This window comes from Natator depressus, chromosome 1 (assembly GCF_965152275.1).
Source record: "Natator depressus isolate rNatDep1 chromosome 1, rNatDep2.hap1, whole genome shotgun sequence".
Classification (NCBI taxonomy): Eukaryota; Metazoa; Chordata; order Testudines; family Cheloniidae; genus Natator; species Natator depressus.
In genome coordinates this window covers 348,273,834-348,296,260 of record NC_134234.1, presented here as the reverse complement: position 1 = coordinate 348,296,260, position 22,427 = coordinate 348,273,834, and the positions used below count along the sequence as shown (strand labels likewise).

The window sequence follows — 22,427 nt, the reverse complement described above, 5'->3', positions numbered from 1 at the left end:
CCAATTATTTCCTTATCCCTAAGGCAAAGGGGGGTCTCAGACCCATTTTAGACCTGCGTGGACTCAAGAGGTTCATGGTAAAGTTGAAATTCCGCATGGTCTCCCTGAGCACAATTATCCCTTCCCTGAATTCGGGCGACTGGTATGCTGCCCTTGATGTGAAAGACGCGTACTTCCACATAGCCATTCAACCTCAGCACAGATGGTTTCTGCAGTTTGTGGTCAGCCACAAACTTTACCAGTTCATGGTCCTCCCGTTCGGCCTATTGACGGCGAACTGGGTATTCACCAAGTGCATGTTGGTAGTGGTAGCCATTCTCTGCAGGAGGCAGGTACAGGTATATCACAACCTAGACGACTGGCTGCTGTGGGGCCGTTCCACGGAGCAGGTGGAGTCTCATGTCCGACTAGGCAAATCCACATTTCAGAGACTAGGACTCCTTCTCAAAGTGAATAAGTCAACCCTATCACCGACCCAGAGAATATAATTCATCAGGGCAGTGCTGGACTCGGTACAAGCGAAAGTGTAGCTACCAGAGACATGATTTCAAGCCATAGCGGGCATCATTCAGAGCCTCATGCAGTACCCCACCACTATGGCTCAGGGTTGCCTGGCCCTCCTCAGCCACAGTGGTCAGGCATGCCAGACTCAGGCTCAGGCCACTCCAAGCATGGCTTGCTTCTGTATATTGCCCATGGTGCGACAGGCTGGACTCGGTACTTACGTTGCCACAACAAGTACTCCAGTCCCTCCAGTGGTGGCTCGACCCCCGTACAGTGTGTGAGGGAGTTCCTTTCAGCAGCCCACAGACCACCTTGACCCTAATAACGGATGCTTCATCGTTGGGTTGGGGGGCACACCTGGGGGACCGCCAGATGCAGGGGTATGGTCACAAGATGAACTCTCTCGTCACGTCAATATCAGGGAGTTCAGAGTGGTACGATTGGCTTGCCAAGCGTTCCTGTCCATACTACAAGGCCAGTGTGTGGCAGTGATGACAGACAACACCACTGCCATGTTTTACATCAACAAGCAGGGGGGAGTGCGTTCCTCTCCCCTTTGTCAAGAAACCCTTCAACTTCGGGAGTTCTGCATAGCCTACTCCATTCACATGGTGTCTGAGCTGAAGGCACTAACTTTTGATCTACCTTACATGGTCTTCCACAAGGCTTCCACAAGGACAAGGTGCAACTCAGGCCTCACCTGGCTTTTCTTCCCCGGGTGGTGTCTCATTTTCATATCACCCAAGATATCTTCCTGCCCGAGTTTTACCCCAAGCCTCACATCAGTGCCTGAGAACAGCAGCTTCATTCACTGGACATCCGGAGGGCGTTGGCATTCTACATCGAGTGTACTAAGCTGTTCAGAAAATCGAACCAACCAAGGCCCTGGTTCCACCTATTACGGCTCACTCCACAAGAGCTCAAGCCTCTTCAGCAGCATTTCTGTCCCAAGTGCTGGTATAGGAGATCTGCAGAGCAGCTATTTGGTCATGGGTGCATACATTCACCTCTCTCTGTGCTATCACCCATCATGCCAGAGATGATGCAGCCTTCAGCAGAGCGGTGCACCAATCAGTGGTTCCTTGACTCCGACCCCTCCTCCAGGGTAGAGCTTGAGAGTCACCTGACTGGAACTGACGTGAACAAGCACTCGAAGAAGAAAAAATGGTTACTCACCTTCTTGTAACTGTTGTTCTTCAAGATGTGTTCACATCCATTCCAATACCCACCCTCCTTCCCCTCTGTTGGAGTAGCCGGCAAGAAGGAATTGAAGGGGTGTCGGGTTGGCAGGGTCATATATTGAGTGCCATAAAGATGCCACTGCAGGGGGCTCCACAACCGACCCGACAGGTGCTGCTAAGGGAAATCTTTCCAATGATTGTGCATGTGGCACACGCACACCTAATTGGAATGAACGTGAACAACGCATTTCGAAGAACAACCGTTACGAGAAGGTAAGTGTCCATTTTTTTTTTTAAAGATGGTCTTCCTCATTGCAGTCATCTCTGCTGGGGTTAGTGCGCTCAGTGCATTAAGGGTTCCCCTGCCTGACGCTGTGGTCTGGGACAATGTGACAATGCTTCCTCACTTCATGCCTAAGGTGGTGTCCAACTTCCACCTTTCTCAATATATTTCCTACTCTGTGTGTTCTTCTCAAGTCTCTATTAACATCCAGGGGAAGCATATCTTCATATCCCAGATGTGAAATTATGTTCTGTTTTTAACTAGAGGAGACCGAGACGTTTAGAAAAAAATGACAGGTAAATGCTGGGGGGACCCACTTATTTCCTAATAAAGGGTTTCACAACTTATTAAAAAATTGTATAGAGCACTGTTCTGTCTGAGCTAGGACACCAGTTCGTCCCTCTGCACTCCATTAGAGGCACTCCTCTGCAGCACTGGTGGCATGCCTAGATGTATTTTGCTGGTGGACACATGCAAAGCAGCAAGCTGGAGTTCCGTGCGTACTTTCACCCAGCACTATTCTCTGGCCTTGGTTCTGATGCCTGTTTTGGAGAAAGTGGTGCTGCAGTGCATATTCCATTAAAGAACTGCTCGCCTACCTTCTATCTAGGGGTTAGTTACCAGTAATTGTTGTTCTTTGATAGTCACCTCTGTGCATTCATACTTGCCTCCCACCAACTGCTCTACCTTGGAGTTCTGTATACAGTCAGGACCTGAGTTTATTCAGGGAGTGCCCCCGATATAGAATATGGTGCCACTGTTATGCACACATGATCCCCCAACAAACACAGCTTTTGAAGGCACTTCCACAGTGCTACACCAGGGGCACAGTATGCCTCAAGCATGAATGCAGAGGTGATGCTTGAAGCGTAGCAAATACTGGTAAGTAAGCTGTCTTCATTGCATGATGTTGCTACAAGGCAGAGTTAAGGTTGTTAGGGTGTTTGTTTCTGTCCAGCTCTGCCATGCCATTGCCTGTCTGTGACAAGCGTGAATAAAGTGAGGTTTCCTCTGTGAACCCATGGGATTTAATGTCTGCTGATTTGTATTGTCTGTCCCAAGTGACCTGTGGTTTGCCCCTCCTCTCAGAGGAAACTGCAGTGTCCTTTAGTGAAAATTCCCAGGAGGAGCAGAGGCTATGTCTACACAGCCACTTTCAGCGCTAAAACTTTAGTCGTTCAGGGGTGTGAGAAAACATCCTCCTGTGTGACAAAAGTTTAGGAACTGAAAAGTGCCAGTATAGACAATGCTTTATTGCCAGGAACTCTGCTCCCAGCGGTAAAGCTACCACCCCCCGTTCGGGGTGGTTAGTTTGTTATGGCTGGGAGAGAGCTCTCCCCCGGCGAGAAAGCATGATTACACTGTCCACGTCACAGTGCTGCCGCGGCCGTGCTGTAACGTGGGAAGTGTAAACATACCCAGAGATGCGGCCCCCTTGACCATTCCAGATGTGCAGGAGAGGGAATAAGTCCGATGCAGAGCACAACTCAGTTTGCAGGGCCTGAAGAAACAAGAGAGCAAAAACGCTAGTATAAATTATGAGGAGATTGAAAAATCCCTTCTAAGGAAATCCCTCTCTGATACCAAAGCCACCGCTGCTGGCAGGGAACAGGGAGAGAAAGGCTTGGCTGGGGGTGGCCTCAGTGGGTAGGTCTACACTGCAATTAGACACCTGCAGGTGGTCCCTGCCAGCTGACTTGGACTCGTGGGGCTCGGGCTGTGGGGCTGTTTAATTGCAGTGTAGTCGTTCCGGCTCAGGCTGAAGCTCAAGCTCTGGGACCCTCCAACCTCACAGGGTCCTAGAGCTCAGGCTCCCACCCAAGCCCAGACATCTACACTGTAGTTAAACAGCCTCTTAGCCTGAGCCTGCGAGCCCCAGTCAGCTGGCAAAAGCCAGCTGCGGGTTTTTAGTTGCAGTGTAGACCTACCCAATAGGAGCTGCCAGAAACCATCACAGCAACAAGTGGGGGGCAATTGCAGCAGCCCTGAAGGCATGGATGGAAAAGATTCCTTAATATAGCCAATGACCGGCATAATTGAGGAAGCTCACGCTGCCACAGGCCTGGCTGCCATGGGTCTGGGATGGGGGGAAACGCACTCTGCCACAGGCCTGGCTGCCATGGGGGCCAGGGCCTGTCCTCATTTCTTTCTGCAGACTAGAGTTTTCTGGTTTGATATTTGCGACCATTCAGTGAAAGGCTGCTGTGCTGGTTCTGCTAATAGGAAGTGAGATCCATCGTTTGCAGGTGGTCTCTTAGTGCGTTACGCTTTGGCAGGACATTACTGTACCAGGGATAAATCCTGGGCTATTTTTATCCCAGGCCGGTGTCAGCATATCTCCCATGGGGAGAGCAGCAGAGGCTGAGGGATCTTCTCATTCCTGTTACAGACTGGACTGCGCACAGGTGAAACTGTGATGATTAATGTACGTTGCAAATGGGCATCATCCTTGCTGAATGGGAGCCACGTTTTGGGGACAGGAAATAGGCAGAAGAGGGGATTCAAGGAAAGGTGTGTCTCCAGCCAGTCCCCTAGGGTCTGTGCCCTGCCCCTGTGATGAGTAGAGGAACCTCATGCACAGGGGCAGCATCAGCATCAAACAGCATGCTTCCCTTGCAGGTGAACATCCTCGCAGACACAGTGCAACCCTGCGCTGCAGCGCCCTGTGTTGTTCCAGCCCTGGGCTCTATGCCCCTCCTCACGTCAGGAATGGGGTGCATTGGCTGAGCTGGGTGTGCATGGGGAAGGGGTGGAATAGCAGAGTGGTCAGCAGCAGGGAGCCGAGCTGGAGTAAAAGGTGGCTGAGGGTCCTGGAGCTGTGCGTTGGCAAAGCTCGAGAAATGCTTGGGGTTTGAATAGTAGAGGATACCGCAGGTTGGGTGTCCCTTTCTCTAACAAAGCTGTGTGTGGAGTGGCTCGCACAATTCCTGCCACCACTGAATCTGGCTTAAATCCCAGAGCTGCTGGCCACTTCCTGTCGTATAGCTACGTTTGAGTGGATCTTTCTGTTCTTTGCCCTGAATTTTAAAATGGCTCCTTCATAGGGTTGCATGGGTACAACCTCACTTTTGGATTGTCCTTAAGCCTGGATGCATGGACCACTGTATTGTGTGAAAGCAGTTAGACTTTAGGGGGCATGGCCTCAGGCACGAATCTGAGCCTTCTGTTCCTTGGCATTATATACAGACCTCCTTGCCCAAATGTCCTGTGTTTCATTGATTGGAAGTGCAAGCGACGGCTCCTTTTTGGGGCTTGGGAGCCAATAAGTCACAGTGATCCTATACCACAGTAGGAGGGAAAAGAATGTGCAGTCCCCAATGGGAGGGAAAAAGGTGGTTAGATTGGAAGGAAAGGATTAGGAGCTTCACAGAGAAGATCAAGCACCCTGTTCCAAATCTCATGAAATAAGCCAGCTGTCCTGCAATAGGAATCCTTTCGTAAAGTCACTGCAGACATTATTAATCTCACTGCAGTAATAGAGACATCAAAAGCTGCTCAAAGGGCATGTCTCACTGGATTTGGTCCTCTTTGCACTATGGCTGTAAAATCTGTCATTTTAGATTCCAGAAAATAGGCCATGGTGCAATTCTATAAAATGCTACCCTTTTGCATTGTGTAGAACATACAGGAATATCAAGGGCATGAGAAATATGAAGGATTAGCTCTTGGAATGCCTTTACAGTCCCTGCCAAAAGACTACTTGAGTCTACAGATGCTGAGGAACTCTCCCTCCTGCTATGCCTACCCCAGGCCCTTTCTCATAAGAACTGGTTGGGTGAGATCCATCTGAAAGCAATACACCAGGTTTGCAGTCACATTCCATAGAATTGGTTTGTATTCTTCCAGTTTTCCTTTCTCAAGGAAGTGTTGCATGGTAACACTAAGTGCCATCATCCTCTCCCTGCTTTGCCAGGACTAGGTTGAGCCCTGTACCGTTGCAATCTATCCTTACATATCTCCATAAAACACTGTGAATTGAGTACCGGGACATTACCTCCTCTCAGCAGCTTCCCTGATCTTCACCAAGCATCCAGGAACATTGTCTGCTCATCTTTGTCAGCAAGGTCCCTTGGGTGACAGACTCATGCAAGTTCAATATGTGAAGGGCTGAGCCAGTCTTCTGAAGACCCCTTCTCTTGTGGAGGAAGCTAGAGCTTAGCGCAAGTTTATGAATTTCTTTCTTGGAGCCTACTGAGAGACTCCCTGGAGTTAATGCTGCAGAGCATGTTCAATTTGCCTGCTCTGAAAGTATTTTCTGGAAATGTAGAAAGTTACCAAGCCAGTTATTACCCACCTGAAATTAAGTCCTTTCCTGTCTCTGAATTTCAGGCTTATGGCCTCTAGCCTAGCAGCCGTCTCCTCTGTCAGTTTAAAAATGTGACCTCGCCATGCTTAGCTAAAATGTCTCTATACAGCAAGTTGGGCCAAGCTTAGGAGAATTGTGTGTGTTCCTTCGCCTGTCTGTTAATCCTTGCTATTGTGGCCTGTCCTTCCGAATGTGCTCTGACCGTTTCCTTTTTTCCACCCAGCACTGGTATTTGGAAGAGAATTTCCACCCTGGTCTCTGAAACGGTGTCTTTGCTGAGAAAGGAAAAATGGCAGAGATTCTTACAGGCAATACGGAATCACCAAGTGGAAAAGAGACAGAGGCAATAATGCATATGAAATCCAATAGCCCTGTAAGCTGTTCTGTGGCAGGACAGGAAAACCTTCTAACGGACAACCTGATTTGCAGATATTTCCATCAACATGAAGGAGTCAGTGGTGAATCAGATTTTCCTCTTGTTTTGTGAAGAAGTGAGCAGGGGTTGAGGAGCCCATTCAGATGCCTTTGTGCTCTGTTAGCCCTGAGGTCTCCTTTTCGCTTCTCCCTTATTCCTTCTGCTCCCTTCTGTGCTTCCAAAAGTGAAGCAAGAGATGGCTCATTTAACTGTGGTGGCTTTAGCTTGGGCAGACACTGGTGTTCAGATTTCTTTTGCAAATAAGTTACTTTGGATATCACCAGTGTCCCCAGATTCATCTTGGAAGAAGCAGCTCACTCTGCACCGAAATCTAAGGTCCCTTCTCCTAGTGAGTTGGATCTTGGCACCTTAATGGATGAAAATTTGGACTGCTCAGCAGAACTCTGTCAGGTTTCACTGGCATCTTTAAACCACGGTGTCCAAAGCATGGCTCTGTGTCCCTTGAGGGTGACTGTATTGAGGAGAAAATTTGAAAGTGTTCTCCCTAGTACCTTTCTGTAGGGACCAGGGCATGGGTGGGTCAGGCCTCAGGGTTAGAGGGTCAGGCCTCAGGGTTAGAGGGTCAGGAGCCAGGAACCGGAGCTGGGGACAGAGCCAGATTCAGGAGTCAAGCCAGGGGTTGAAGCTGTAGTCATCATCAGGAGTAGGGCATTGTAGCAGAGACACAGAGTGAGGCAGGAAAGCAGGAATCAGGAACAGACGGGGCCAGAGGTAAGGAGAGCAGGAACCCAGGTGTCAAGCATGTAGGGAGGGTCCGAAGTAGCAGTCAGCCTGGGATTCACCTTGCTGGTCAGACAACTTTCTGTGCCTCTTTCTGGTTTAAGTAGTGCATTTCAGCCAATTGGTGGGGTTGGACGGCTTCCCCAGTCAGGAGCTTTGTGCACAGGGCCCTTTGTGAGATAAACTAAGGAGGAGTGGTAGATACGCTGGGGGGTAGGGATAGGATACAGAGGGACCTAGACAAATTAGAGGATTGGGCCAAAAGAAATCTGATGAGGTTCAACACAAGTGCAGAGTCCTGCACTTAGGACTGAAGAATCCCATGCACCGCTACAGACTAGGGACCAAGTGGCTAGGCAGCAGTTCTGCAGAAAAGGACCTAGGGATTACAGTGGACGAGAAGCTGGATATGAGTCAACAGTGTGCCCTTGTTGCCAAGAAGGCTAATAGCATTTTGGGGTGTATAAGTAGGAGCATTGCCAGCAGATCGAGGGACGTGATCATTCCCCTCTATTCAGCACTGGTGAAGCCTCATCTGGAATACTGTGTCCAGTTTGGGGCTCTACACTACAAGAAGGATGTGGAAAAATTGGAAAGCATCCAGCGGAGGGCAACAAAAATGATTAGGGGGCTGGAGCACATTAATTATGAGGAGAGGCTGAGGGAACTGGGATTATTTAGTCTGCAGAAGAGAAGAATGAGGGGGGATTTGATAGCTGCTTTCAACTACCTGAAAGAGGGTTCCAAAGAGGGTGGATCTAGACTGTTCTCAGTGGTAGCAGGTGACAGAACAAGGAGTAATGGTCTCAAGTTGCAGTGGGGGAGGTTTAGGTTAGGCTTTATCCCCAGCTCTCATGTGCTTTGTCTAGGCTTTGTGATTGAATTCAGTCTTTGATGTAACAGGGCATGAGCCATTAATTGCTTTGAAAATTAGGACCAAAGCCTTAAACCGGCCTCAGAAGCTGACCGGGAGTCAGTAGAGGGACTTGAGCACAGGCTGGAAGTGCTCATGGTGGTCTAGGCCATGGAGGAGGAAGGCAGCTGCCTTCTGTGCCAGCGGGAGCCTCTACATCATCTTCACATTTAATTTCAGTTACAGGGAAATCCAGCCGGCGGGTGAAAATGCATGTTGTACTGTGGCCAGGCCCTAATTCAGGAGGGAGGGAAGAAGCTGCAGGTGGAAGAAGGCATTTTTAGTCACTGGTCATCCAAGCTTAGTGAGGAGTCAAACAGGACTCGGAGGCTTTGCACCACTTTGATGAATGGGGGCTGTGCAACTTCAATGAAGGGTGGAGACCGTGGCTTGGCCAGCTCTTTAAAGCATTTCCTTTTCTGATCAGCATTACTTTGGTCTTGCCTGGGTTCAGCTTGAGCCAGGTGCTCTCTATCCGAGAGCTGATCTCATATAGGGAGGCAAGGCTGGAGGCTTCTGTGGGGGGTCAGGTTTCAGAAGAGAACTAGATTGGTGCGGGACCAGAGGTGCAGAAATACAGATATGGGACTGGTGAGTAGGGACCAACAGCAGAGCCTCAGCATGTGAAGTGGGCTGCTCAGCACACATCATAAAGTTCTGTTTCTAACACCTCTGCCTGTTTGCGACATCCCTTATTGCTAATTAAACACCAGTCACTCATTCTTCAAAGAAGCTGCCTTTGCCTATTTAAACTCCTTGCCTATCTTCCCCTAGTCCTTAGAGGTTTTCTGTATCTGTGGACTCTGGTATTCCTGTGAAGGAACTGAGGGAATCGGGGCTGCACCTTTCTTGGGCACTTAATGTTCATTGCCACAAGACAGCATTTGTGCAGTATCCCTGGTCACACATTCCCAGAAAGTTCCAGCATCTTGTGTAGCGGGGGCCCCTTTTCTAGGCGCGTATATGCAATGGCAGCCACCCAGAAAGAACGATAGTCACTGGTAAGCAGCCCTTGTGTGTGTACCCAACAGTCTGTCCATGCATCATTTTCTTGGGATTTGAACGTAATTCTTACTCAGCTCATGGGTTTCATCCTTTACACTTGTCACAGGCTTTGCTTTTTTTATCACCTACCTCTGCAGATAGCATTGCTGGTGGCAACAGCATGCGCCTGAACTGTGAGAGTGATTCAGCATCTCGTGGTTCGTGTGCCCATTACAAGTGATCACAAGGATAAAATTGTTATGACCTAAATTCTTGCTCAGAGTGCTGTCAAACTTTCATCTGCAGCAAACAATTATCCTGCCAGTGTTGGTTCTGAAGCGACATAGGCCAGACTATATAACGGATTTTTTAGATGAGGGAAACGCAGATCTAATATACTTGGACTTCAATAAAGTATTTAACCAGGTACCACCCAGGAAATTATTAGTTAAATTAGAGAAGATGGGGATCAGTACAAGAATTGTACAGTGGATAAGGGACTGGCTAAAGGGAGATGGCAAGGCATTGTATTAAAAGATGAACTATCAGACTGGAGAAAGGTTACTAGTGGAGTTCCTCTAGTCGGTCTTGGGACCAATCTTATTCAATATTTTTATTAATGACCTTAACACAAACAGTAGGAGTGTGCTGATATTTGCTGATGATACAAAGTTGGGAGGCACCATCAATACAGAGGAGTATCAGAATGGTGCAGAGGGATCTGGGTGACTTTGAAGACTGGACTGACAGAAATGGGATGAAATTCAGTAGTACAAAATGCAAGGCCGTGCACTTAGGGTCTAATAAGCATTTCTACTACAAGGTGCAAAAAGAAAAGGAGTACGTGTGGCACCTTAGAGACTAACCAATTTATTTGAGCATAAGCTTTCGTGAGCTACAGCTCACTTCATCGGATACATAAAGTGGAAAGTACAGTGAGGAGATTTATATACACACAGACCATGAAAAAATGGGTGTTTATCATACACATTGTAAGGAGAGTGATCACTTAAGATGAGCTATTACCGGCAGAAGAGTGGGGTGGGGGGAGAGAAAACCTTTTGAAGTGATAATCAAGGTGGGCCATTTCCAGCACATTTCCAGGAGTTAACAAGAACGTCTGAGGAACAGTGGGTGGGTGGGGGATGTGGGGGGGAAGGAATAAACAAGGGGAAATAGTTTAACTTTGTATAATGACTCAACCACTCCCAGTCTCTATTCAAGCCTAAGTTAATTGTATCCAATTTGCAAATTAATTCCAATTCAGCAGTCTCTCGTTGGAGTCTGTTTTCGAAGTTTTTTTGTTGAAGAATAGTCACTTTTAGATCAGAAATCGAGTGACCAGAGAGATTGAAGTTTTCTCTGTCTGGTTTATGAATGTTATAATTCTTGACGTCTGATTTGTGTCCATTTATTCTTTTACGTAGAGACTGTCCAGTTTGACCAATGTACATGGCAGAGGGGCATTGCTGGCACATGATGGCATATATCACATTGGTGGATGTGCAGGTGAAGGAGCCTCTGATAGTGTGGCTGATGTTATTAGGCCCTGTGATGGTGTCCCCTGAATAGATATGTGGACACAGTTGGCAATGGGCTTTGTTGCAAGGATAGGTTCCTGGATTAGTGGTTCTGTTGTGTGGTGTGTGGTTGCTGGTGAGTATTTGCTTCAGGTTGGGGGGCTGTCTGTAAGCAAGGACTGGCCTGTCTCCCAAGATCTGTGAGAGTGATGGGTTGTCCTTCAGGATAGGTTGTAGATCCTTGATAATGCGTTGGAGAGGTTTCAGTTGGGGGCTGAAGGTGACGGCTAGTGGCGTTCTGTTATTTTCTTTGTTGTGCCTGTCCTGTAGTAGGTGACTTCTGGGAACCCTTCTGGCTCTGTCAATCTGTTTCTTCACTTCCGCAGGTGGGTATTGTAGTTGTAAGAATGCTTGATAGAGATCTTGTAGGTGTTTGTCTCTGTCTGAGGGGTTGGAGCAAATGCGTTGTATCGTAGAGCTTGGCTGTAGACAATGGATCTTGTGGTGTGATCTGGGTGAAAGCTGGAGGCATGTAGGTAGGAATAGCGGTCAGTAGATTTCCGGTATAGGGTGGTGTTTATGTGACCATCGCTTATTAGCACCGTAGTGTCCAGGAAGTGGATCTCTTGTGTGGACTGGTCCAGGCTGAGGTTGATGGTGGATTGGAAATTGTTGAAATCATGGTGGAATTCCTCAAGGGCTTCTTTTCCATGGGTCCAGATGATGAAGATGTCATATAGCGCAAGTAGAGTAGGGGCATTAGGGGACACTCTTCAGCTGGAAGTGACGGAAGAGAAGAGAAACCTGGGTGTGGGGGTCGATCAGTGGATGACTCTGAGCCACCAATGTGATGCAGCTGTGAAAAAGGCAAATATGATCCTCGGGTGTATCAGGTGAGGCATTTCCAGGAGAGAGAGAGAGAGAGAGAAGTATTAACGCCACTTTACAAGACACTGGTAAAACCTCATTTGGAATGCTGTGTACAATCCTGGGCACCCATGTTCAAGAAAGATTAATTTAAACTGGACCAGGTGCAGAGAAGAGCTACTGGGATGATCAGGGGACTAGAGGGCCTGTCTTAGGAGAGGCGAGTGGAGGAGGTTGGCTTGTTTAAAACGGGGGGATGGGAGGTATCTGTTGGGTCTCGATAAACACATTCGGGGTAAACAGCAGGGAGGGTGGTGAGCTATTGAAACTGAAAGGCAGTGTTGGCACAACCATAGGCACTGACTTTCCTTTTTCCCTGGGAGTGTTTCACCCCGGCTCTACCTCGAGGCCCCGCCCTTACTCCGCTCCCTCTCCGAGGCCCTGCTCTCGCTGCGCCTCTTCCCGCCCCCGCTCCTCCCCTCCCCAAACAAACTCAGGCTGGAACAAACCCCAAACAAACCTGGCCATGAACAAACTCAGGCTGGAAATTAGAAACAGGTTTCTAACCATCGGAGGGGCAACGTTCTGGGGCAGCCTTCCGGTATTTTTGTGGGGGATCGGTCCTGCTCTGAGCAGGGGGTGGGACTAGATGGCCTCCTGAGGGCCCTTCCAACTCTGATCTTCCATGGTTCTATGGTTCTATGATTCTATCAGTTGTGGGGGGCAAACAACTTAATTAGTTTTAAGAGAGCAGGACGAATGTAAGAGTATGAGTGTATGACAGGACTGTTGGTGATAGTAGGAGTCAAGGCTCAATAGCTTGGGGCTCACTTTCAGCTTATCAGGATCGGCTCTAGGCACCAGCAAAGCAAGCACGTGCTTGGGGTGGCACAATTCCAGGGGCGGCATTCTGGCCACCCTGTTTTTTTTTTTTTTGCTTGGGCAGTTGCGCTCTCAGAGCTTGGGGTGGCAAATTTTTTGCTTGGGGTGGCAAAAAACCTAGAGCCAGCCCTGCGCTTATACTTTGCATTCCTAACAATCTCATGCTTCAGGGCTGAGGGGTCAGGACTCATGAAGGGATTCTCTGGCCAATGCATCCTGGTGGTTTTTGTGTCCTTCCTCTGAAGCATCAGGGATGGCCCCGTCTGGAGATGGGACACTGGACTGAGTGGTCTAGTACTCTCAGGTGGCACTGAGCATTCTCTCTCTCAGTTGCGTGGCTGGCTGGCTCTTGCCCACGTACTCAGAGTCTCACTGATCATCGTATGTGGGGTTGGGAAGGAATTGTCCCCCAAGTCAGACTGGCAGTGACCTTGGAGCTTTTTCCCCTTCCTCTGCAGCATGTGGGTGTGGATCACTGCCAGGTTATCTGCGTATATGTCACTTAGTCATTTCCCTGCCATTGCAGTGGCCTTGGGCACTGGTGCCCTGCGGTGTCCCCTCTTCTCTCCGTGTGGCACAGCACAGTCTAGTCTCCTGAGGGCTGTGATGCTTTGGTCTGATTCTGGCTGTAGGGGTTAGTGTGCAGAAGCTGGGTGGGGTTGGTGGCCTGTGATGTACAGGTCAGACCGGATGATCTGGCAGTCCCTCTGGCCTTATGCTCTCTGACTCTGAGTAAAGGGGGCTGTAAATTACTCCCATGTGCAGGATTAAGCCCTTTTGCAAATCATCCTGGTGGGTTGTTGCATGTGGAGATAAGTCTAATGAGCAAGAGATTTTTGGCCCAAAGGCTATTTAAAAAGATGATATTTTATGTTCAGACTTGTTACAGCCAGAAAGGGTTGCAGGTACCAGATGTTAGGACTCACTATGCTAGGGCAGTACCAGCTCTGGCAGCTTGTCTTTGTAATGCTTTAATAGTCTGAATGTATAAGAAGGCTCTACATAGAGTTCAATTCATATTTTTCCACTACTGTCTCGATTGGATGCTCATTTCTGGAGACAAGTCCTTCACTCGCTGTCTACTTAATCACATATTAGCCCTCCTGAGGATTGCTAGTGGTGTCTTGTTTCCCAGAAGTGAGGATGAGTAGCAGCAATTCCTTGAAGGAGAAAAAAGGATCCTAACTAGTAACTAGAATTCTCTACATGTGTTTCCTGTTCAGATCTACGTTCAGCCTCCCTTTTTTCCTTGCTCCTTTTGAGTATTATGAGAATCTTTGACATACTACAAGCTGGTTAATGGGCAGGGCTTTATTTAATCTTGGTTTAGAGTGCTGTGGCCATTGTCTGGAGCAGGCTGCCCCCAGCAGCTACCTGCTTTGAAATGGTTCTACGGCCTGCACAGCTTGGAACAAGCATAACACAGGTCTGTGACTTTGCCAAGGCAAGACCTGCAGAGAGTTCAGTTACTGGTAAATAACCGAGAGTAAATGTTTTCCTAACAAGCTCCAGACATGAGGATTTTTCAGCAGCAACTACAAGCCCCAAATTTAATCCCCAGCTAGTAGTGGAAGCATCACCACTCAACCTCCTCCGAGCTCTGAGTTCTCTGCCACCTTCTGAGTGTAGGAGTCATTGCAGGAAGAATGTGGATCGCTGTTGGCACCAGGATGCCATGTCAGGGGTGCTGGCTGCGTACGCTGCTTTTGGGCCAAGCCAGGAGGAGTGCTGGCTGTGGCAGTCCGCCACAGTGAATGGCTGTTGCTAGTCCATGTGGTATAGCAGTTCCCTCTGTGCTAGCAGGCCTGGTCTTTCTTGGGGAATAGTGCAGCTCAGAATCATTCACTTCTCCTCTCTTCCTCTCTTTTCAGGTGGCCATCATTGCAGGAAATTTTGAACTGGCTGAAATCATCAAAACCCACAAAGAGTCTGACGTTGGTGAGTTTGGCCTTTGACCCTATTTTCCCCTTTTATCTCACTTCAGGTCCTGCGATATTTCAGTGGTTCTCATTTCCCAGCACTGCCTAGGAAGACCAGTGAGCTACTGTAACGGGGGTCTGGCACTCCCTGTGGGTTTTTGGGTGCTGGGCCTTGCATGGGTGGTTGCCGTGCGGGGGTTTGTGCTGTCCATGGGGATAGGGCAGGAGTTGCCTGTGTCTCAGTCTGTGGGGCAGCCTGAAACGGCGGTCACTGATTGCAGTTAGCGTGTTGGGTGGAATGTTTACTGTTTCGGTTGCCGTACCAAAGAGTATAAACAGATTGTCAGGCATTCAGCAGGTTGGACTGTCTCTCCAAAACTCCGTTTTTCAATTCCACATCCTCTCTTGTGTGCTTGGGGCAGTTAGTCCCCATGGGGAATCTCTCATGCTAAAGCCCTTCAGCTGGACTCCGTGCAGGGGAGAGGAATGCTGCCCACCTCAGGCCACCATTGCTGGGCTGCTGTTGCTGCAGCAGGCTCCTTTCTAGTCGCACTCACCCAGGGCTGTCGCCTCACTTATGCAGGGAACGTGCCAAGTCCTGGATCCACTGGGGCATCCCCATTCCTTGCAACATCTCTGCAGCCCTACACAGAGAACCCCCGCAGAGCTGAGCTCAATACTGTGCATAAAGCCAGGCCCCATGCTGAACTTCCTCCAGTTCTGTCCCTGAGAAATCCTCCCCCCTGAGAAACTGTTGGCACCGGAGTCCTTTAGAGCAATGAAGGAACTGACGGGATTTACTCCTGGGAGAGGGTTAACTCCGCACAGTGGGTCAAATGCCTGCTCTGAGCAGAGGGCGCAGGGGTGTCAAAGCAAGTGGTGGACTTCCTGGAGTGTGGACCTTGAAGTAGATGTTCAAGCAAATATTGGGCTACCGCCTTACCCCTGAGACATGGCTGTCTCTTGGGAATCTTGGGCCTCACTCGCTCTCCTTTGACTTCCCTAAAACCTTCACAGCAGCTGTCACTTCTGACCTTTCCTCTCTGTTCATTTTATTCATATGCTCACTGGAGAGCGATGGTCTGATACTGGTAAAACGAGCTCCCCTCGTTTGTGAAAAGGAGTGTTAATGCTGCCAAAGGGCCTTGGGGAAATCTGAAGTCTCCTTATAAGTATATCAAGCATAAGTACTGGCAAGAAAGCAAACACATTAATGAATGACAAATGAGATTGCATTCATGATTATTATAAAATGGCTGAGCTACTGAACTGCTTTATTAAATCTCTTTCTGTTGAGAAAAGAGGTAGGAAATCATCTGATCAATTAAGAAGAAAATGCTGACTTTGTCTGAACTGTATAGCTGCTGATACGAAGTAGGTCAGATAATACTTGGGATAGTGAACATACACAAACCAGCAGGTCCAGATGGCATGCACCTGCAAGTCAAGGGAATTAGCTAATGAACTTTCCAAACACTAGGAATTATTTTTTAAATGTCCATTGAGAACTGGGAAGATACCAAAGGATTAGAAAAAAGCAAAGATGGTGCTGATCATGAAGAAAGGAGGAGAGCATGATCCTGCTTGTTATCATCTCATTTGCCTACTATAAATGCCTAGTAAGGTAATGGAACATATACTAAAAGGAAGAAAAGTTCACTGCATTTCTAGGTTAATGGAGCCTTGAGCAGGAACTTACAAAGGATAATTCTTGGATAATGGTTCTACGGGTCCCCGCTGTCGGGTTGCACATGCCTGGCTGTGTGCCAAGAACTGTCAGTGGAGCTGTCAACACAAGCCCTCACAAATGAGACCCACCATGTCAGGCAGTAAAAGGGGTCATGATCAGCAATCACCTCCGTAACTTTCTATGTCTGGACACTCTCCCAGCTCAGAACCCATCAGGCTGTTCTCTAGGTGTGACGAAGCGGGACTGTTCTTAATGTTTCCTCTGAATATTGTGGGGTGCCTCAGTTTTCCCTGTGCAGTTCTTAAGTATCTAGGTGGTGGGATAAAGGTGTATCATGGTTGCAGAGCCCTAGAGGGCAGGTGTGTGCAGGGGTCTGGACACAGAGAATGGCCGACACCCTGTTTCCTGGCAGCTGATGGCCTGGCCCTTCCCCCCTGCAAGGTGAGAGCTGAAGGGTTGGAGAACAAAGGAATCAGGTGACCTCCTGGCCTGGGAAAGAGACAAAGCCCAGAGGAGGAGGGGCTGGAGAGAGTTTTCAGTTTGGGGCTGGCTGGGGATGAGGAGTGAAGGGCAGACGGGGTTGTCTGGCTCACTGCCCCCCAAAATGGACCCAGCTGAGGGGTCCTGTTCTCTGCACCTACAAGCTCTGTGTTAGACCATGTTCCTGTTGTCTAATAAACCTGTTTTACTGGCTGGCTGAGAGTCCCATCTGACTGCGGAGTTGGGGGGCAGGACCCTCTGGCTTCCCCAAGGCCCTGCGTGGGTGGACTTGCTGTGGGAAGCGCACGGAGGGGCAGAGGAGGCTGAATGCTCCGAGGTCAGACCCAGGAAGGTGGAAGCTGTGTGAGCTGTGTGTCCTGCAGACAGGCTGCTCACAGAAAGGAGACTTCCCCAGAGTCCTGACTGGCTTCGTGGGGAGCAGTTCCAGAGCATCACCTGGGGATTCTGCGACACTAGGTTCTTACTTTCTTTTTTAGAGAGATTCAGCCCCTTTAATTTGATTTGTACACCTTTGATCTGGGGCAGGGCAGTGTAGAGTTCAGGGTAGAGGAGAGGGGAGCTGTTTATTTCACCAGATTCACTGGGATTGAAGCTGCTTCTACTGGAAATGTGTCTGTGACTCCAGGTGGAGCTGGTTGGTTCTGACCCTGTCAGCTCATTTTTCTTGGCATGGACGGTTTGAAATCCTCTGACAGTGGATATGCCCTGTGGGGAGAGGGATCTCTGCAGACACTATTGAAGTTGGGCTCGTCTGTCTTTTCTCTCCCACTCTTTGAGGGTCTGCAGAAGAGGAGAGTGGGAATAGGGATTGCTCTCTTCTCTCCTATTGGTTAGAACTGAGAGGCTGGATCGTACATAGAATCTCGTCACTACCAACATGATCACTCTCCAGGATCCCTCCCAGCTATTGATACATTGGATTGTGGAGGAGGCTCTTTGGGAGGTGCAGACTCTATCACCTGAGCTGCGACCTTCAATGACACAGTGCAGAGGTGAAGATAACTTCTTATTCCTTTGATTCTCCTCAGTTAAGGGGTGTGTGTCTGTGTGGTGTGGTGGGGTGGGGGAGAGGGAGAGAGATTTATAGAATCATAGAAGTGTAGGGCTGGAAGGAACCTTGAGAAGTTATCAAATCCAGCCTTCTGCACTGAGGCAGGACCGATAAACCTAGATCATTGGTTCTCAATCCCGGCCCAATCAGCATACAGCTGCAGCCTATGTGATATCCTCAGGGCCACACATGTAGTATATATATTGTGTGGATGCGGCCCACGTAATACTTAGAGAGCTGCATATATGGCCCACAATGGTAAATATATTGAGAACCACTGACCTAGACCAACCTGTTTGTCCAACCTGTCCTTAAAATCCTCCAGTTAGTTAGTTAAACAGATATTAAAAGGTACAGTGCCAAAAGTGAAATCCTTGCAACCTGCATGGAAACTTTTTAAAGATATCATGATAGAGACACCACTTAAATGTACACCCCAAATTAAAAAACATACTAAGAGAACCAAAAAGGTGCCACTATGGCTAACAACAAAATAAAAGAAGTGGTGTGAGGCAAAAAGGCATCATTTAAAAAATGGAAGTTAAATCCTAGTGTGGAAAATAGAAAGGAGCATAAACTCTGGCAAGTGAAATGTAAAAATATAGTTATGCGGGCCAAAAAAGAATTTGAAGAACAGCTGGCCAAAGACTCAAAAAGTAATAGCAAAAAATGTTTTAAGTACATCAGAAGCAGGAAGCCTGCTAAACAGCCAGTGGGGCCACTGGACGATAGAGATGCTAATGGAGCACACAAGGGTGATAAGGCCATTGTGGAGAAACCAAATGAATTCTTTGCTTGGTCTTCACAGCTGAGGATGTGAGGGAGATTCCCAAAGCTGAGCCATTCTTTTTAGGTGACAAATCTGAGGAACTGTCCCAGATTGAGGTGTCATTAGAGGAGGTTTTGGAAAAATTTAATAAATTAAACAGTAATAAGTTACCAGGACCAGATGGTATTCACCCAAGAGTTCTGAAGGAACTCAAGTGTAAAATTGCAGAACTACTAACTGTGGTTTCTGACCTATCATTTAAATCAGCTTCTGTATCAAATGACTGAAGGATAGCTAATGTGATGCCAATTTTTAAAAAGGTCTCCAGAGGTGATTCCGGCAATTACATGCTGATAAGCCTGACTTCAGAACCAGGCAAACTGGTTGAAACTATAGTAAAGAACAGAATTATCAGACACACAGATGACCAGTCTGGGAACAGTCAACATAGTTTTTGTAAAGGGAAATCATGCCTCGCCAATCTATTAGAATTCTTTGAGAGGGTCAACAAGCATGTGGACAAGGGAGATCCAGTGGATATAGTGTGCTTAGATTTTCAGAAAGCCTTTGACAAGGTTCCTCACCAAAGGCTCTTAAGCAAAGTAAGCTGTCATGGGATAAGACGGAAGGTCTGCTCATGAATTAGAAACTAGTTAAAAATAGGAAACAAAGGGTAGGAATAAATGGTCAGTTTTCAGAATGGAGAGAGGTAAATAGTAGTGTCCGCCAGGGGTCTGTACTAGGACTAGTACTATTCAACATATTCATAAATGAACTGGAAAAAGGGGTAAACAGTGAGGTGGCAAAATTTGCAGATGAGACAAAACTACTGAAGATAGTTAAGTCCAAAGCAGACTGCAAAGAACTACAAAGGGATCTCACAAAACTGGGTGACTGGGCAACAAAATGGCAGATGAAATTCTGTGTTGATAAATGCAAAGTAACGCACATCGGAAAACATAATCCCAACTATACATATAAAATGATGGGGTCTAAATTAGCTGTTACCAGTCGAGAAAGAGGTCTTGGAGTCAAGAAAGAGATCTTGGAGTCATTGTAGATAGTTCTCTGAAAACATCCACTCAATGTGCAGCACCAGTCAAAAAAGCTAACAGAAATTTGGGAATCATTAAGAAAGGGATAGATAAGACGACATAAAATATCATATTGCCTCTATATAAATCATGGTATGCCCACATCTTGAATACTGCATACACATGTGGTCACCCCATCTCAAAAAAGATACATTGGAATTGGAAAAGCTTCAGAAAAGGGCAACAAAAATTATTAGGTGTATGGAACGGCTGCCATATGAGGAGAGATTAATAAGACTGGGACTTTTCAGCTTCAAAGAGAGACAACTAAAAGGGGATATGATACAGGTGTATAATATCATGACTGGTGTGGAGAAAGTAAATAAGGAAATGTTATTTACTCCTTCTCATAACACAAAAACTAGGGTCACCAAATGAAATTAATAGGCAGCAGGTTTAAAACAAACAAAAGGAAGTATTTCTTCACACAGCGCACAGTCAACCTGTGGAACTCTTTGCCAGAAGATGTTGTGAAGGCCAAGACTATAACAGGGTTCAAAAAAGAACTAAATAAGTTTCTGGAGGATAGGTCCATCAATGGCTATTAGCCAGGATGGGCACGGCTGGTGTCCCTAGCATGTGTTTGCCAGAAGCTGGGAATGAGCGACAGGGGATGGATCACTTGATGATCACCTGTTTGTTCATTCCCTTTGGGGCACCTGGCATTGGCTGCTGTCATAAGACAGGATACTGGGCTGGATGGACCTTTGGTCTGACCCAGTAGGGCTGTTCTTATGTTCTGTATTTCTCAAGGTCCATTTGAATTCTAATCCTGTCTTCCAATGTATTTGCAACCTCTCCCGGCTTGGTGTCATCTGAAAAATTTATAAGTGTCCTCTCCACTGCATTATCCAAGCCATTAGTGAAAATATTAAATGGCACTGGACCCAGGACTCATTTCTATGGGACCCCACTAGAGGCCCCCTCACAGTTTGCCAGTGAGCCGTTCATCGTTACTCTTTAACCAAAGTCTTTCAACCAATTGTGCAGATTTGTGTTGTGCATGTGTGGTGCAGAGGGATCGTACGCCCACCTTTTAGTAATTTCAACTAGACCTCATTTCATGGAATCATAGACTATCAGGGCTGGAAGGGACCTCAGGAGGTCATCTAGTCCAACCCCCTGCTCAAAGCAGGACCAACCCCAACTAAATCCCTAGTTTCCTTATGAGAATGTCACGTGGGACTACATCAAATACCTTACTAAAATAAAGATGCATCACATTTCCTGCTTCTGCCCTATCTACTAGGCCATTAATCTTATCAAAGAAGGAACTTAGGAAGATTTGCTTTTGTTGTTCGTAATAAAAACATCCTGGCTATTCCTTATAACTCTATTATTCCCTGGGTGTTTACAAATTGATTATTTAATAATTTGTCCTAGTATCTTTCCAGGTATTGAAGTTAGGCTGACTGGTCTTTAATTCTCCAGATCCTCTTTGATCCTCTTTAGATCATAGATAGGTACTATATGTTTCTCCTTCTCTAGTCCTCTGGAACCTTCCCTGTCCTCCATGCATTCTCAAAGATAATTGCTAACAGTTCCAAGATTGTGTCAGTTAGTTTCTTAAGTACCCTAGATGCATTTTTTCAGGTCCTGCCAACTTGAATATATCTAACTTATCTAAATAGTCTTTAACCTGTTTTGGATTGTATTTTTTCCCACCTGTTTTTAATCTTAATTGTGTTGAGTATCTGGTCACCATTAAACTTTTTAGTGAAGAGAGAAACAAAATAGGCATTAAACATCTCAGCCTTCTTGATATCATCAGTTATTAGCTCTCCTTCTCCACTAAGTTGAGGACCAACGCTTTCCTACACCTTTCTCTTGGTCCCACTGCGTTAAAGAACCTCCTTATTCCCTTTTATTTCTCTTCCCAGGAGTAATTCAGTTTGTGCCTTAGTTTTTCTGATTTTGCCCCTACATGCTTGTGCTATTTTTTTGTGCTCATCCTTTGTAATTAGTCCATGTTTCCACCTTTTGTAGGATACCTTTTAGATTTTCAGATCATTAATGAGCTCCTGATGGAGTCATCTTACCCTTTTATTCTTCTTCCTATATTTTCTTCGCATTGGGATAGTTTCCAGTTATGCCTTTAATATTGTCTCCTTGAGAAACTGCCAGCTCTCCTGAACTCCTTTTTCCCTTAGATTTTCTTCCCATGGGACTGTTGTGTGGGTAGTGATCTCAAAGGCTTAAAAGAGTTTAAGGTTTTTATACACTTTTTCACTGTCCAACATTAAACAGTAATAGATAGGTTTGGGTTTAAATAATTTTAATCAGAGGCCTTGGTTTTACTTGGTTACTTGGGAAATACCCTGAAGCATTCACTGTTGATTAAACACAAGAAAGAGCAAGACATTAAAACAAGCATTCATGTTGAAACTGTGGGGGTGTGATTATGCAAAACAAACTTGGAGCTTATCAGAGTCTCTCTGCTTTTGGAGTCAAAGTATCAGTGTCTCATATTTTCAGAACAACCTTTCTTTGATGGGAACAAAAAAGTTAATTTTATTCTCTCCTCTTGTGAAGGGCATGCACTTATCCTGTTCTTAATAAACAAGTAGACACAAGGTGGAAGAGAGAGAGGATAGAAAAACTGATTGAAATATGGCCTTTGTTGATTTTTTGTGTCACTGCTGGTTAGTTATGAGTGGATGCTCTGGCTGGCAAGTCGTCCATGACACCTGCTGCTTGGACCCTGGTTAGTTACTGTCTGTTAGGGCTGTCATCTGGTCTGGTTGGATTCTTTTTCTTCAACAAGGCAAGTTTGGATGAATGCAGTATAGCTGATTTCAGGATTCAAT

At 47.0% G+C, this 22,427-nt stretch overlaps 1 protein-coding gene across 1 annotated transcript in view; it reads left to right on the top strand.

Moving 5' to 3' along the window:
- SHANK3 (SH3 and multiple ankyrin repeat domains 3) overlaps window positions 1-22,427 on the top strand; it is a 658,681-nt gene that overhangs the window by 208,561 nt on the left and 427,693 nt on the right. The window contains exon 9 of the mRNA XM_074942807.1: window positions 14,468-14,534. Within this exon, the coding sequence (XP_074798908.1) occupies window positions 14,468-14,534 (67 nt within the window). The remainder of the gene's footprint in view (window positions 1-14,467; window positions 14,535-22,427) is intronic.